The following is a 16,422-nucleotide window of genomic DNA, read 5'->3' on the forward strand; positions in this document are numbered from 1 at the left end:
GACATTATTTGTATTTCACACACGCACATACAGAGCACTGCGTATGATGCATTCAGAACCCCCCCCCCCCAAACTAAATGTGGCATCCTAATGATTAACTGAAGTGTAATTACATATGTCAACCATGTGCAGAGACAAATAACGTTATGTGATCGCTTCAAGCAAAAACTGTCAAAACGTGTACGTGCTATAATGCTACACACTGTTAACCAACAAATGAGGCGTAGATGTCATGCTTAAGCATTTAATTTGAGTCATTAGCAGAATTAGGGGCAATTACAGGCTTATTCTTTCATTACAATAGTCACCGCTGCATAAATACTGCTTATACAGAACGTGATGACAGAACAATGTCAAATAAAATTTTTTGTTTTAATTTGATGAAATAATTTCCTGACATTTATTAGACGAGATCTGAAATGCAGGCCATAGCAATGCATGTTTAGTCATTAAATTACATCTGGCTATAAGATGATTACCAAAACATAGGGCCCTATAAAATCCATTTTATTTTTTCCCAAATTCCGTTTTATTTTTTCCCAAATTCCGTTTTGTCCTTTTTAATTTATGCAAATTCCGTTTTGTCTGTTTTGTTTTTTGGCAATTATTTTTTTACCCTTTACTGATATTTTAGTCATAAAAAGAGTGTGCATTTAATGTTAATGATTAAAATGGACACAAATACAATAGGAATTGCCTTAAATTGATTAAGGTAACACTTTTTCACATTCCCTGTTTGTAGTAGGGCTGCTCGATGATGGGGAAAACGGGATAACACGATTATTTAATGACTGTAAAAACATGCATTTATGCGCACACACACGCACACAACTCAATTCAATGTATTGTTTAGTGTTGTTGCAGAAGGCTACGTGTGTCAAAGCAGTGGTGCCTTCAGAAATGCCTTAAACACATCAGTCCAGCGGAACGCGATCCATATTTTAAACACAATTGCTTGAAATGCATATATAACTTTACAAACATTTACAGGATTACTGATCTGACTTCGGACAGCATGAGCGCGCAGCTCACTGCGCGTGCGAGCGAAAGAGAGACAGAGAGCGGTGCCACGATGCAGATGATTATATTTTAAATGCGAGGGATAGTTAGTTTGCCTCGGCTCGCATGAAACGCATAAAACTGATCAAATACATGAGGATTTGTTTTCGGACTTTGGACAGATGCGAGAGCGCGTGCATGTGAGAGAGGTGCAGTGATAGAGACAATGGCTGAGAGAGTGCATGTATCTTTGCGCTCCCAGTCAATGGAATGTTGAAAAAACTTACAAATTAAAAGTTCTTCGCTCACATAAAAGTCATGTGGGAATTGCTCGGAACTGAATGCTTACTGCTTAGCATCGAACTTCTTATTTTTTTCGCTGACGAATGCAGAGTCGTGGAGAGAAACTGTTTTTCAGTGGTTTCAGTGTTTTGGAGGGGGTCTGAAATGACGGGAGGGGATTTGCTTCCCCCGGTCTGTATTTCCCCCAGACATACATTCTTCTCCCACACAAAAACAGAATTTTTTTCCTAATAAAATTCTTCGAAATTCCATGTTAACACTAGATTCCGTGTTAATTTGCCAATTCCATGATTCCGTGATCGTGGAAATTAAAGGGCCCTAAAAACGGCTTGTTTAGTATAATGTGGATTTCCAGGCTTTCTCACTCTGACCTAGGAACTGTTATAATTTATTCAGCATTTGTATTAGGTTTTTTAGCTCTAAAGCAGTGGTTTCCAGCCTTGCCACTTCAACAATGTTTAAAGGCCTCCACTCACTTAAATTCTTCCAAATAAGTTTGATAGGTATTTATTTGTTTGTTGTTGTTATTTTTAATAATTTTAAAGGATTACTCCACTTTCTTAAAAGAAATCTTGATAATTTACTTACCCCCATGTCGTCCAAAATGTTGATGTCTCTCTTTGTTCAGTCCAGAAGAAATTAAGTTTTTTGAGAAAAACATTCTGTGATTTTTCTCAATTTAATAGACTTTATTGGAGCCCAGCAGTTTACACTTTCAATGTAGTTTAAAATTGAAGTTTCAACGAAGTTTCAAATGGCTCTAAACGATCCAAAACGAGAAAAAACGCTTGTCATTTTTGGCAAGAAAAAAATACTTTTTAAACCACAACTTCTCGTCTTGCGCTAGCCGTGTGACACCCCGGCGCAATCTCACGTAATGCGTGAGGATGTTGAAAGGTCACGCATGACGTATGTGAAACTACCGCCCCAGTGTTTACATGTGTGGAGAAGGAGGGCTGTTCTGAAATTGTGGAATGATACTAATCAATGTATTTGTGTCAGTTTATTGTTTAAAATGGTCAGCAAGTGTACGTTTCACATTTGCGACGTGTGATCTTTTGCCGTTATAACGCATTACGTGAGGTTGTGCTGGTGCGTCCCACGGCTGATGCAAAAAGAAAAGTTGGTGTTTAAAAGTGCATATTTTTTATTTTTCTTGCCAAAAATGACAATCGTTTCACTAGGTAAGACCCTTATCCCTCGTTTGGGATCGTTTAGAAACTGCTGTGAAACTGCAAACTGTTGGGGTCCAATAAAGTCCATTAAATTGAGAAAAATCTGGGAATGTTTTCCTCAAAAAACGTAATTTCTTTTCGACTGAACAAAGAAAAACATCAACATTTTGGATGACGTTGGGGTGAGTAAATTGTCTGGATTTTTATTTCAAGAAAGTAGAGTGATCCTTTAAGTCATCTTGTGGAGTCCTTGGAAATCTGTTGAGGCCCTCCTGTGTGCCTCGGTCCCCGTTTGAGAAACACTGACTGATCTCTAAAGGCCTATTGCATCTATTGCATTATTTATTTCTGAGAAGTCAAATGCCTGCTGTTGGTGCTGTAGTTTTTGTCTATGCTGGAAATGTTTAATTAATTACAGTACTTTTGTAAATTCCTTTTTACAAGTAATACTATTTCGGGTGTTGTTTAGTGTTACTATAATAAAAAGTCATGTTGTGGTGGCACCATGGTACAATACTTTGATGTTTCATGATACTAAAGTTCAGTTTTCAAATACTATGGTATTTGCATGATACCCCAAGATGCTTTGCAGAAGACATTATGCTTTCATGGTATCTTATTCAAAAAACATCGAAAGGTCATGGTATTTATTATTTTGTAAATGTAAAATGTATTTATTATTTCAAAGGTCATGGGTTTGAACCCCAGGGAACACACATATTGATAAAATAAAATGTATTAATTAAAAGCACTGTAAATCACTTTGATTTGACCATCTCTCCCAAACACATTAATGTAAATGTACTTTAAATAGCTTTTTTAAATGGAATTGTCCATACACTATTAAAGAGATTAGGGTTAGGTTCACCCGAAAATGAAAATTCAGTTTTACTGACCCTCGTTTGGTTTTAAACCTGTATGAGTTTCTTTATTTTGTTGAACACAAAAGAAGATACCGGTATTTATATAAATGATGGTAAGCACACAGTTGACGGTACCCACTAACTTCTATAGTAGGAATATAGTAGTAGGAAATAACACAATTGTCATTTTTGGGTGATCTATCCCTTTTAATGCGACATATCATGAAAATCTGACTTTTTTATCTTTAAGTGATATAATTGTGTCCTCAGTGCTTGTATCAACCTAGAAAATGTGGAAAAAAGATCAACCCAGTAACTTAGTTTTGGTAAACCATTCTCTGCAAGCATGTGAAAAAATAAGTCATTGAAATTTGGCTCCCCTTGTGATGTCAGAAGGGGATAATACCGCCCCTTAATCTGCACTATCCAATCACAGCACTGCCATTTACTGCAGAGATCATCTTATTTGCATTTTAAAGGACACACACAAAAATGGCACATTTTTCCTCACACCTACAAAGTGGCAATTTTAACATGCTATTATAAATGATCTATATGGTCTTTTGAGCTAGAACTTCACACACATACTCTGGGGACACCAAAGATTTATTTGACATATTAAAAAAGACTTGTGAAATGTGCCCTTTAAAGGTAAAGGTGCTATAGATGAATCATTTTTGGCTGTATGGCTCCATTGAGGAAACATCTGAATAATCATTCTGTTTCACAAAAGGCTCTTTTGGGTTATTTAGACTATACATGGGACTTTTAAGACTTATGAACCAGTGTATCTGGTTCAAATCATTCTGAGACCAAATGGCACACTACCATTATGTCTTTTTTTCTTCTTGATAGTTGCTGGAGACCGCCATGCTATGTGGAGCCCAGAAAAAGGAAATGTAAGGAGAGCGAGTATTTCAGCGAGGAACTATGTCACTGTATACCCACATACTGGGGAAGACTGGACTAAAGACGACCAACAGGGCAGGTGGCACTGAGTGCTGACAGAGACGCCGGCATTTGGAGCAGTGCTAATGTTCAGCTGCTGCTTATCTGACTCACAAGTGCTAGTTATGTGAACTAGTGTGGAGAACAATTGGTTAGTGGAAGACACGAAATGTCCACATTCAACATATCAAACATGGCGTGAGCTATCAAGGACCGAGAGAGATTTCTAAAGCCTGCAGCCATGTTTTTTCATCGTTTTAAATGAATTGTCTATTCGTTATTTGTCAGATATTGACTATGTAATTTATTGCCATGAAATGTTTTAAAACTCCCTTGTTCATAGCAAATTCCAATGTCTGCGAGGAAAAATACACTGTGATCAATATTTTTGTATCATGTTACGTCCCGTAAAATAAACTATAAAGTTGTATTATATATTGTTAAGTTATTTATAAGCTAGACTATCTTATTAAAAATAATACTGCACAAGATTCCAATGTATCCCGTTTTGACTACCAAATATACAGTGTGCACAATATCGTTCCTGATTAAATTCTATTAAACAGTACAGTTAGATGGTAAAAACTTGTTGTTTTTTGTGCTGGAAACATTGCTGTTTAACAATATAAGATCGTATCGCAAGACTGTAGTCACATACAGTACAGCAGTGTATACCAGTGAAGACAGTGTGGATATTACGAGGACAAAAGATTATAAACCCTGGATATGGACCAAAACGGCTACAAACCGGTGCTACATGTATGCATTTCCATAAGAGTTACATGATTTGGATGGATTCCCACCCTACAATCAAATCCAACCTGTCGCTATATAAATTCAATATAAAGTGCAAAGGTGGAGTGTATGATGACCTCTGCTTTTGGAGATCAGTGGCCTTTTTGGACTTTATGGCCCGTGTAGTGCCGTCGGCAAGCGTGTCGGTGAGTGATCAAGAACCCAAAATGGATGTGTACATAGAACTGTTTTCCCAACTACACCTGCTATCCATTCACTGTTTCAGCTTGACACTGTAAATATAATAAATCACCTCTGCCTCCATCCCAGTCTTTGCGTGTGTGTCTGCCAGATATGTGCGTGTGATTTTTCAATGTTTCTCATTCCATAGCAACCCCCTCTAGCTTCATACTGGACCCATAAGCTTCAATCGCTGGATGGAAAATATCAGAAATGTGCTCAAGTGTAATCCGGCACGTCTTTTGTCTTCGAATATATATTCATACAGCAGGTTGTATCGTTTCTTTACGTTTTAACGCAGCCAACACACACACATGTGCATGCATATCTTCGCTTTTCAGGTTCTCCAGGGAAGTTCAGATCTAAGGTCGCATCACTTTAAGCAGCGATTTGCATCTGGATTGTATTACCCCCCTCCATGGTTGCATATTCATATATGTTATAACCTAAAACTGCGGTTTCCAGGTAAAAGTAAGGTTCCCTGCAGCCAAGTTTGCAGCAGATTGCACCATAGACATCTGCATCCGCTGCACAATCCCAAGAGATACCTGATAAAAATAACATGCGTGGACTCACCATGAAATAACTAGAAACAGACACCTGATGAGAGTTTAAGAATAGGGGGTTGCCTTGTCTAGCCAGATCAGGTTTGGCTTCTTCACAGCCGAGAATGAGGTTTACATTTCAACGTAGTACAGCTTGGATTTGTCGTCGACCAAAACAAGTCATCTAAATAAATTTGTGATTTGTTATGTTAACTTGAAGAACTAGAGTTCGGACATCCCTACAAGCATATTTATATGAAACAAGCTAAATAAGCGTCCACTACAGTGAAGATTTTACTTAATGCAGATCATACATAGAAAAGCTTGTGTCGATATATTATGCTGCTCTATAATGCTGTGTGTGGTCTTGAATAACCAGATTGGGATCAAATTAATAAAGTCTATAAAACTATAATTTCTGCCTAAATAGAGTCCAGTATCGTACACCTGGCATCAGTTAGGTGTCTGCAGCAATGCCAGGATTTATACAGCAAGGAAGATCAGTTGGCAGACAGTTTGGTTCATAACCTGGATGGCATATAACTTCAATTCTTCTGGATTTTATTACGGATTTGTTTACGAATATTACAAAATTTTGTCTCCGTTTAAAAAAAACTTTATGCACGCTATCCTTGCAACAAGCCTTTTTTATTAGCACGTACCTTGAGGGGGGACACCGAGTGTGTTTATAGTTAATTGTGGAATCTGTTTGTGGTGTTACGGAGGGACTTGAAATCAACTCAAAGGGTTTTGTCCTCAAGTCCACGTTTGAACTTCCTGCCTGTGCTTTTATGCCAGCGCATGCATGGTTTCAGGCACTCACACATTGTCCAGCTGTCAGGATTTATGAACAGTGGCCAGATGTCATTGCTTTGTGTCATACCAAAACATCAAAATAAAAACAAGGATCTGAATAAAAATAATGCCAGAGAGCTAAGTTTGGAGGCATTTTATAATTACGTTTAGCCAGTTGATCCAATGTTATTTTAGTATATATATAAAAAGATCTCACAAATTAAGTAACTGCAAATTGTCCAAATTAATTATCTTAATTATAAACAGAATATTAAAACTTCGGTTTTGGCTAAAATTGAGCTTGCTGTGCAGTTATAGATTATGTAATTGACTATTGCTGTAAAATGTTTTAAAATGATCTTGTAAGCTCTGCAAAGATAAAACACTGTGATCAATATTTTTGTTTCATGTCAAAAAAAATGTAAAGTATCTGAGAAATTCGTTTTGATGCTTTAGGTGTCCAAATTCATTTTGAGGCTTAAAAATTGTGTCTGAAAGTGAAACTGAGAAAGAGCTCGTAACTGAAAGTGAAACTAAAATAGAGCTTGTGTGTGTGTGTGTGTGTGTGTGTGTGTGTGTGTGTGTGTGTGTGTACCTGGTAATTATCATGTTCTACGAGGTCACAAATTTACTGGTATTCATATCTTTGTGGGGACAACTGGTCCCAATAAGCAGTGTTTTAAGTGGCCCAAAAGAGGTGCCGGTACTCTATTTTTATTTTATTTTTTTATTTTTTTGCTGACTCGACTCCTCCTATATTGAATGGGTTTTTTATACAGCAGTCAACAGACGACCTTTTAAAAAATAATAAATCCTTTTATAAGTTTGTGGATTTGCTTGAGCTAGAAATTGCTACTGAACATAAATAAAATGTGCAAAAGGATTTTGGAAAAATACCCTTAGAAAGAGAAAGATCTATTGAACATAAATAAAATGTGCAAAAGGTATGCAAGTAAAATTTTCAGCATGGTTAAATGCTAAAACTAGTTGTTCAGATAGAAAGAGCTTGAAAAAACTTTAAAGTGACACCAAGACCATGTCTATGGGTTCAAGAATAACAAAATACTGTCCATTTGAGACTTGAAAGTCATCACTTTATTTTGTCCCATTGTTTTCCATTTTGCAGGTGGTAAAACTCCTGTGCGCGTCGTTCAAATTCATTGAAATTTTGTTCACTTATAGTTTAGCCAATAAACTAAATGTATATTACAGTTTCAATAATGTTTTTACTCTGCACATCGCCTGAGGAAATCCGAAGTTGCATCGGGGGGAACCAAACTGACAGCCGCAACAGCATAGATTGTCACGTACCTACAAAAGGGTACTGAAAAAGCTTGCGTCTGACCTGCAGCGATATCATTCTGGCTTGGTGGGATGTCAGCCAGCGAGTCCTCTGATTCTGACCTTGTTCTTTTACTACTCAGAGTCTAAAACAAGCAGGGCATATATTAAGTGTTCATTTGTATTTTCATTTTACCCGAGCAGCTATGGTTGCGCATTTCACACAAAAGAGCTATATTTGGAAGTGGCGGTACTGAGTATCAGCGCGTACTGGCCCACTTAAAGCACTGCCAATGAGGAAAAGAGCTTATAAATCAAACAGAATGATGTTTATTGCAAATCTAAGGTACAAGACAGTTTTCTGTGATGGTTGGGGTTAGGGTTTGGGTTAGAGAATAGAATATACAGTTTGTACAGTATAAAAATTACATATAAACCAAAATGTAAAAAAACTGTGTGTGTGTGTGTGTGTGTGTGTGTGTGTGTGTGTGTGCGTGTGTGTGTGTACTTGACAAATTAAGACATTGAATGATGACTCATTGTCACTATCAGATATATAAGAGATGTATGATTGACCGGCCCAGGAAACAGATCCAGGAAAGAGTTTCTTTCTCTTCTCATAAATCATGGAAAATTTTGAATGAGTTCCTGGAGGGTCAATGTTTTTTGGCCTCTTCTTTTATGGATCCAGCACTGCTAAAGGCACAGCTGTCCTACTGTCACTCAAATTTTTGTTTAAGAGTATTTGTGACTTTAATTGTTTTATGGTCATATGGAACAGATGCATGAACTGTCTGGCACTATCTACTGTATAAGGCAAGTTGGTGTTCCAAGTAGGTAAGGCAACCAATCATGTTTCATTTTCATGTGCCACGACATATTTAGGGGCATGAAAAAGTGTCCTTACAGTAACAGTCCAGTGTGCATTCACAAATGTCTTAAAAGTTTACAACAACACTGCTTATGGGTTTATGCATACGTTTAGGATTTAGTCCATCTTGATCAATTCTTATTGTCACTGCATGGCAGCTTTCTTTCTGATCAGACGGCTTTGTGTCGTTTCCAGGCAGATGGTTAAAGACATTCGCGACATTCGTGTCAGAGGATGACCTCAATTCTGCTGAAGTGTTTTTAGTTAAGTGTGTCACATGCATCAGATGTTCAGCCAAATATAAAAAATGGCAGATTCACTGAGGGGACTTTAGTTGGGCACATATTTATTTTTTATTGTTAAACCATTACAGAAAATGACACTTTGCATACCATTTAGAGGCTTTTATGTGGATTAAAGATGGAAATGTCTTAAATTTTGACATAGAACTCAATCCCCCCAACCCCCATTTTCAGTCCTGCCTCTAGTCCAGTTGGTAGATGATGCTAAACAATGTCAAAATCTTGTTTGATTCCCAGAGTACATGCAAACTGATCAAATGAACAGCCTGAGTGCACGGTAAGCCCTTTTGTGTAAAAGTACCAAATGCAATGTAAATGTAGAGAGCAATAAGGCTGGTCATGCTGACCTACAGGATGCAAATCCCTCCCTATCACCAGTCTCACTCGCCCTCTAGAGAACCGACCTCGCCCTCTTCCTGCCCTGCTGATCAACCTGGAGCTCCCCCTCCTACGTTTTCCTCCTGGTCTGAGACCACACACCACCACAGTGAACACACAGATCGTAAGGTAAGCACCCCCCAACCACTCCTCTGGTAGGGGAGATTAAGGCTTTCTCTAAATTACACCCAGCTCTCCAAGGAAAAAGGAGGACGCTGCCCCATTTCCCACATCCCTGCATTTCAGAGAATCAATCATGTGTTGACTCCGCAACTACGTCCCACGTGATGGCTGGGGTCTACATCATGTTCTCGAGAACTCAACTTTGGGGTGAAGGGAAATTAACCGTCTGTGCTAAAAAAGCAGCCAACTTCATCTCTTTTGCCGAGGCCCCACTGACAGGAGAGGCCAGAGCAAGCATCTATGTGCCCTGATGGGTCTGTTATTTTAGCTTGTGGGAAAAGGAAGCCATTAGTTGATTATGAAAAATTAATTGAAAGGGCAAGAAAGAGAGGATGTGGATATTGGCAAGTTGGGAGGGCGTTTTCCTTTCAACAATTAAAGACTCCCATGTACGCCCGTAGAGAAACAGCCAGCGGACAACAGACGCCCAGCCGCAGGGACCCATGAAGTCAAACTACTTATAAAGACTATCCATCTCTCCCAAAGGCCCTTTCCCCTTGTAGTCTATATGTCATTTTAACCTAAACACGCCTTGCCTTTGGTTTTTCCCAGAGCTTAAAATACTTAGAATATATCAAGCTGTTAAGTTTTCATTGCTAAAACCATTCTCTGCAAACTATGTCAAAGCCATTAGGTACTTTGGAAATTTTGACTTTAAATAAACAACGTTTGGGAAGATTCGAGGAGTTTAGATGCAAAACCCTCTAAGTTCGTTTTTTTGCAGGTTTTTATGTTTAGGTTCAGTAATTTCACTTTAATGGCAATGGAAATATTATTAGTCAGTAATTGAAATGCCTTATTTACACAAATGTCAATTCAGTAATTTCCTTAGTAACACATTTAAATGTCTTTTATCTGCAAAACTCTCTTAGTGTTTTTTTGTTTTGTTTTGTTTTTGTTTTTGCAAAAACCTCCACTTCAAAACAATAAAAATAATAAAATAAAAAAATCCACTACTTTGGACAAGACATAGTAAACAGTTGCAAAATCAGTGAAGATGCAACTAAAAAAATCAAAAATGATGAAAGTCATAATGTAAAAATGAAGAAACTGAACCACACGTTACACTTTGAGAAAGGATGTGTCATTTTGTGTTAAAAGTATCCAATTACAGAGATGTGTGTATTCTGGGACAACGAATTTAGAATAGGGCTAGTCAGTTGGCAGATTGCGTGACATGGGGACCGTAAGTGATGTACCCAGTGTGCAGGGTGAAAATTTTTCAGACTGATCTCACGGAAAGTCGTGTTATAGTCACAAAAAATTTGATTCATTAACCCCAAGCGACAATGATTTAAAAATGGGAAAAAAGAGAAAACAATACAGACACGAAAAAGAAAGTTGTGCCACGGACATGAAAAAGACATTTGTCCGAGTGACACGAAAAAGGCATTTGTGCTCACGGCATGAAAAAAGCTGAATTTCGTGCCATGGACACGAATAAATTAATACATTTTTTGTGACTATAACATGACTTTCCGTAAGATCATGTGGAAATTATTAATCCTTTTTGTTTAACTTTGTCAGTAACACTTAAATCCTTTAAAAACGATTGATTACTGATAATTAAATAAATAAGTATAAATACATACATAGATTAAAGGGTTTTATTAAACATAAATTTAAATCTTTAGTAATTAAAAGGCAAAATACTGCATTTTTTTGAAAATCCATGTTTTATTAACAAAAAAGTATCAAAACATAAGTTATAATATATATATTCTCAGGAGATTTACCCAGTGGGGTAAATGAGCAAATAAGCAACTAAATATTGCCATTGATGTAGAATAGCCTATGTAAGGAATAATTGACGACGGGCCATTGAATTATAAGAAAATAATGCACACCAAGGTGGTAATGCGGCACGAAGCGAAGCGGAGTGCCGTTACACCGCAGGTGTGCATTATTTTCAAATAGTTCAAAGGACCGGAGTCAATTATTCCGCTTATACCACGGTTACCACAAACATTGCTCTGGTGCCTATTTTTAAGACATTTGAAAAGTTAGGTGTGCGGTTTACAGAAAAATAATCAACACCCATAGAACATTTCTCAGCCAATCAGAATGCAGCATTCAACAGACCCGTGGTATAAGTGTTGATAAATGTGAGATGATTTTAGTATGGGGTGAAAAAATGCCTCGGATGAACTGCTTATAGGTTAGATGAGGGAAGACATGCCTGTTGGTATACAGTGGGGCAAAAAAGTATTTAGTCAGCTACCAATTGTTTAAGTTCTCACACTTAAAAAGATGAGAGAGGCCTGTAATTTTTGTCAAAGGTACACGTCAACCATGAGAGACAAAATGAGAAAAAAAATCCAGAAAATCACATTGTCTGATTTTTTAAGAATTTATTTGTAAATTATGGTGAAAAATAAGTATTTGGTCAATAACAAAAGTTTATGTCAATACTTTGTTATATACCCTTTGTTGGCAATGACAGAGATCAAACGTTTTCTGTAAGTCTCCACAAGGTTTTTACATATTGTTGCTGGTAGTTTGGCCCATTCCTCCATGCAGATCTCCTCTAGAGCAGTGATGTTTTGGGGCTGTCGCTGGGCAACTCAGATTTTCAAGTCCCTCCAAAGATTTTCTATGGGGTTGAGATCTGGAGACTGGCTAGGCCACTCCAGGACCTTGAAAGTATTCTTACGAAACCACTCCTTCTTTGCCCGGGCGGTATGTTTGGGATCACTGCCATACTGAAAGATCCAGCCACGTTTCATCTTCAATGCCCTTGCTGACGAAAGGAGGTTTTGAGTCAAAATCTCACGATACATGGCCCCATTCATTCTTTCCTTAACTCGGATCAGTCGTCCTGGTCCCTTTGCAGAAAAACAGACCCAAAGCATGAGGTTTCCACCCCCATGCTTCACAGTAGGTATGGTGTTCTTTGGATGCAACTCAGCATCTTTCTCCTCCAAACACAAGAAGTTGAGTTTCTACCTAAAAGTTATGTTTTGGTTTCATCTGACCATATGACATTCTCCCACTCTTCTTCTGGATCATCCAAATGCTCTCTAGCAAACTTCAGACGGGTCCGGACATGTACTGGCTTAAGCAGGTGGACACATCTGGCACTGCAGGAATTGAGTCCCTGGCTGCATATAGTGTGTTACTGATGGTAGCCTTTGTTACTTTGGTCCCAGCTCTCTGCAGGTTATTCACTAGGTTCCCCCATGTGGTTCTGGGATTTTTGCTCACCATTCTGGTGATAATTTTTACCCTACGGGATGAGATCTTGCGTGGAGCCCCAGATCGAGGGACATTATCAGTGTTCTTGTATGTCTTTCATTTTCTAATAATTGCTCTCACAGTTGATTTCTTCACACCAAGCTGCTTACCTATTGCAGATTCAGTCTTCCCAGCCTGGTGCAGGTCTACAATTTTGTTTCTGGTGTCCTTTGGCAGCTCTTTGGTCTTGGCCATAGTTGAGTTTGCATTCTGACTGTTTTAGATTGTGGACAGGTGTCTTTTATACTGCTAACAAGTTCAAACAGGTGCCATTAATACAGGTAACAAGTGGAGGACAGAGGATCCTCTTAAAGAAAAAGTTACAGGTCTGTGAGAGAAAGAAATCTTGCTTTTTTGTTATTGACCAAATACTTATTTTCCACCATAAATTGCAAATAAATTCTTAAAAAATCAGACAATGTGATTTTCTGGATTTTTTCCCTCATTTTGTCTCTCATAATTGAAGTGTAGGGGAGAGCGGGGTAAGTTGTCACACGGGTAAGTTGTCACACTGTTAATAACTCCAACACTAGAGGCTCTATCTCAAAAATCAAATAGCCACTTTATGTGACTTCTTCTTCTATAGTGAACTTCCTGTTCACATGTGGTCAAGATCACTGTAATCTGAGGTTAGCACAATTTTCTTATTTTTCTGCTTAAAAAGTAAAAAAAAATCACTTTACATTTTATGCAATACAACTTTGTTAGGTGTGAATGTTTAAAATGATTATTTTGCACAAAATAGAGGAGACCGTAAAGTGTCTTTTGATACTTTAGCTAAAGTGATATGATGAGCTAAACTTGAGATTTAGACAACATTAGCACACAAGTAAGTATGGGGCAAGTTGTCTCAATGACTTTGGGGCAAGTCGTCACATCTGACAACTTGCCCCTGTACAAACAAACACATCGAACATGCTCAGAAAACATGATATAGAAAAGAATAAGCCTCAATCTAGCAAAAAGCTGTTTCAAAAGAAAGGGAAGCAGAAATCTGGACCTATGAAAAACAAGGCAGCTAAAAGAAGAAAAATCATGCAAGAGTCATCATCAGATGATGAAGAGTGCTTCTGCCTCGTCTGTGTAGAGCCATTTTCAAAGAGTCGTCCAAAGGAGACCTGGGTAAAATGTGTAAAATGCAACAATTGGGCCCATGATGCTTGCACCTCAGGCCGGGCAATTTATGTGTGTCAGAATTGTGATTCTGGAGATGAGTCCTATTAGTCATACAGGGCATCTGTTTTGTTCAGAGGTTCAACATGTTAAGTTAAGCAAGTTATCTGCAGCGTTCCATTCAGTTATCTGGTTTTATGTGAAAGCCATAGAACATTTGAACCAAAGTTCAAAGTAAAGTGGTCTTGCCACTTAATTGAAATGTGCATTATTTGGATTGAAATAATTGTTTTTCCAGATTCTCCAGGCACGGATGTTTATATTTCCAGTTTGGTTTGAGTTTAAAAATTAAAATCAATATTCACAATTAAGTAGTTGTGTTCTTATTTTTAGATAATCTAGTGTGACAACTTACCCGCCCTAGTGTGACAACTTACCCTCCGATGGGGCAAATTGTCACAAGTGCACAGTCACTATTCAACAGTCTACAACTCTGTAATGAGATAAGATATAAAGATGTTATGAATACAACATATGTGCCCAAGACTTCCTTCTTTCATTTGGTATGAGATTTATACCATTTTGATGTATGGTGCTCAGTAAATGTTAGACAGTGTGAAAAGTGTGACAACATACCCCGCTCTCCCCTACCTATGATGAAAATTACAGGCCTCTCTCATCTTTTTAAGTGGGAGAACTTGCACAATTGGTGGTTGACTAAATACTTTTTTGCCCCACTGTATGTACCTTATTGCTTTTATAAAAAGGTTACTACACAATATTAAAGTAAAAAAAAATATTAGTGCAACTTTCATGAAGTTAAATCAATAAAAGCATCCCTTTTGCTAGAAAAAATAGTCCCTGACTGCGAACAATAACATGAAAGCTCAAATAAAAACAACAAACTGTTCTCAAACTTTGTCTCATTATATGTTTATGTGTTGCTAAGGGTGTTGCTAAGGGCGCAGTGATATTAAATAGAACTGTTGGGTGAATATATATATAGTAAAAAAGGGTAAAGTAAAAAAAGGGCAAAGTAAAAAATATATAAAAGGTAAAAAAGGGGTAAAAGTTTGTCCCGCATCATATTTACAATTTTAAAATCTGTCCCTCGAAGAAGAGTAGTTGAAGACCCCTGGTGTAGAGGGAGCTGTGATCCATGGGGCTGCCCAGCCTGATCTTACGAGAATTCATACATATTTTGCAGGTAGGCTAATTCATATGAATTCGTACCAAGTTAATCGTGCAAAAACACAGATTATCAAAAAAAAAAAAAAAACGTCACAGGGGCAAAAACCAAATCGTACAAAAATGTATAAATGTGCTCATACGAATTAATATGAATTAGCCACCTCTTAAAATATGTACGAATTGCCATGAGATAGTGTTGACCTGCCACATTTGGGTTATATTCAGTATTAATTACTCACAATGGTTTGAATGTGAAACACGGATGTTTTCCGCGCAGTGCAGATGCATTTAACTTTTCCTTTCTGTCATAAATCACATTTGGATAGGTTTTTCAATCAGTCAAAACACAACGTGACCAAAGTGAGTATTGTCCTTATCTACTAACTTTGTGTTAACAACCCTCTTTCAAGTAAAATTAAAATGATGAATCCATGCAAACAGTTCAAACCTGCACATTTTCCCACTGGTGGTCTTAATAATCATCTTACAGTCAAAATAAAGACAATGGTCACATTTGGAGAGAAGTGTCCATGACCGGTTCAACCTGTCTCAAGATCCACACTGCAATATTTTCACAATGAGATGGAAAGTACATTTCAAATTGATCTGATTTCATACTAAAGTAGTTCAAACCTCAGATTGGTGTTGACCCATTTTTACAGTCATGTTGTTTATTTTCTTTGGCTGCGCTTGAGTGTTTTAGTTTCATTTTTAATTGTACAACCTTTGCACTTTCACGAGCGAAGACTGTGAGCAATAATAACAGAATCTGTTTTTTATCTCTATAACTATTATCTGGGAACAGTTATTTTATTAAATGTTTTTATTTCATACTTATAATTAAGTTCAAGACGACAAAGTAAGTTACAGTTTATCTTCCCTTTATTTTGTTCCCTTCTCAGGAGATTTACCCAGTGGGGTAAATGAGCAAATACTTAAAAACAAATAAGCAACTAAATATTGCCATTGATGTAGAATAGCCTATGTGTTGGTAATTGTGAGATGATTTCAGTATGGGGTGAAAAAAATGCCTCGGGTGAACTGCTGATGGGTTAGATTGGCTCAGGATGAGGGAAGACATGCCTGTTGGTAGTTTTTATTCACAAAGTTTTAAGTCAACACCAACCACAGCTTGTAAATATAAAGCCGAGCAATCAGTCCAGCACTGCCACAGTTTAAATCTATTTGTGCCCACTGAATTCACTGTAAAAATGTCTGTAGAAATTACAGTATTACTGTATATTTAAAATTACACTGTAAAAAAAA

At 37.5% G+C, this 16,422-nt stretch overlaps 1 protein-coding gene across 1 annotated transcript in view; it reads left to right on the top strand.

Annotated features, from left to right (window-relative positions):
• The window catches only part of vegfc (vascular endothelial growth factor c), an 83,897-nt gene extending 79,118 nt beyond the window's left edge, over positions 1–4,779 (top strand). Inside the window, exon 7 of the mRNA XM_055205056.2 lies at positions 4,196–4,779. Within this exon, the coding sequence (XP_055061031.2) occupies positions 4,196–4,310 (115 nt within the window). The 3' untranslated portion in view covers positions 4,311–4,779. The remainder of the gene's footprint in view (positions 1–4,195) is intronic.
• Positions 4,780–16,422: the final 11,643 nt, after the last annotated feature.

The sequence above is a fragment of the Misgurnus anguillicaudatus genome, chromosome 3, assembly GCF_027580225.2.
Source record: "Misgurnus anguillicaudatus chromosome 3, ASM2758022v2, whole genome shotgun sequence".
Taxonomy (NCBI): Eukaryota; Metazoa; Chordata; class Actinopteri; order Cypriniformes; family Cobitidae; genus Misgurnus; species Misgurnus anguillicaudatus.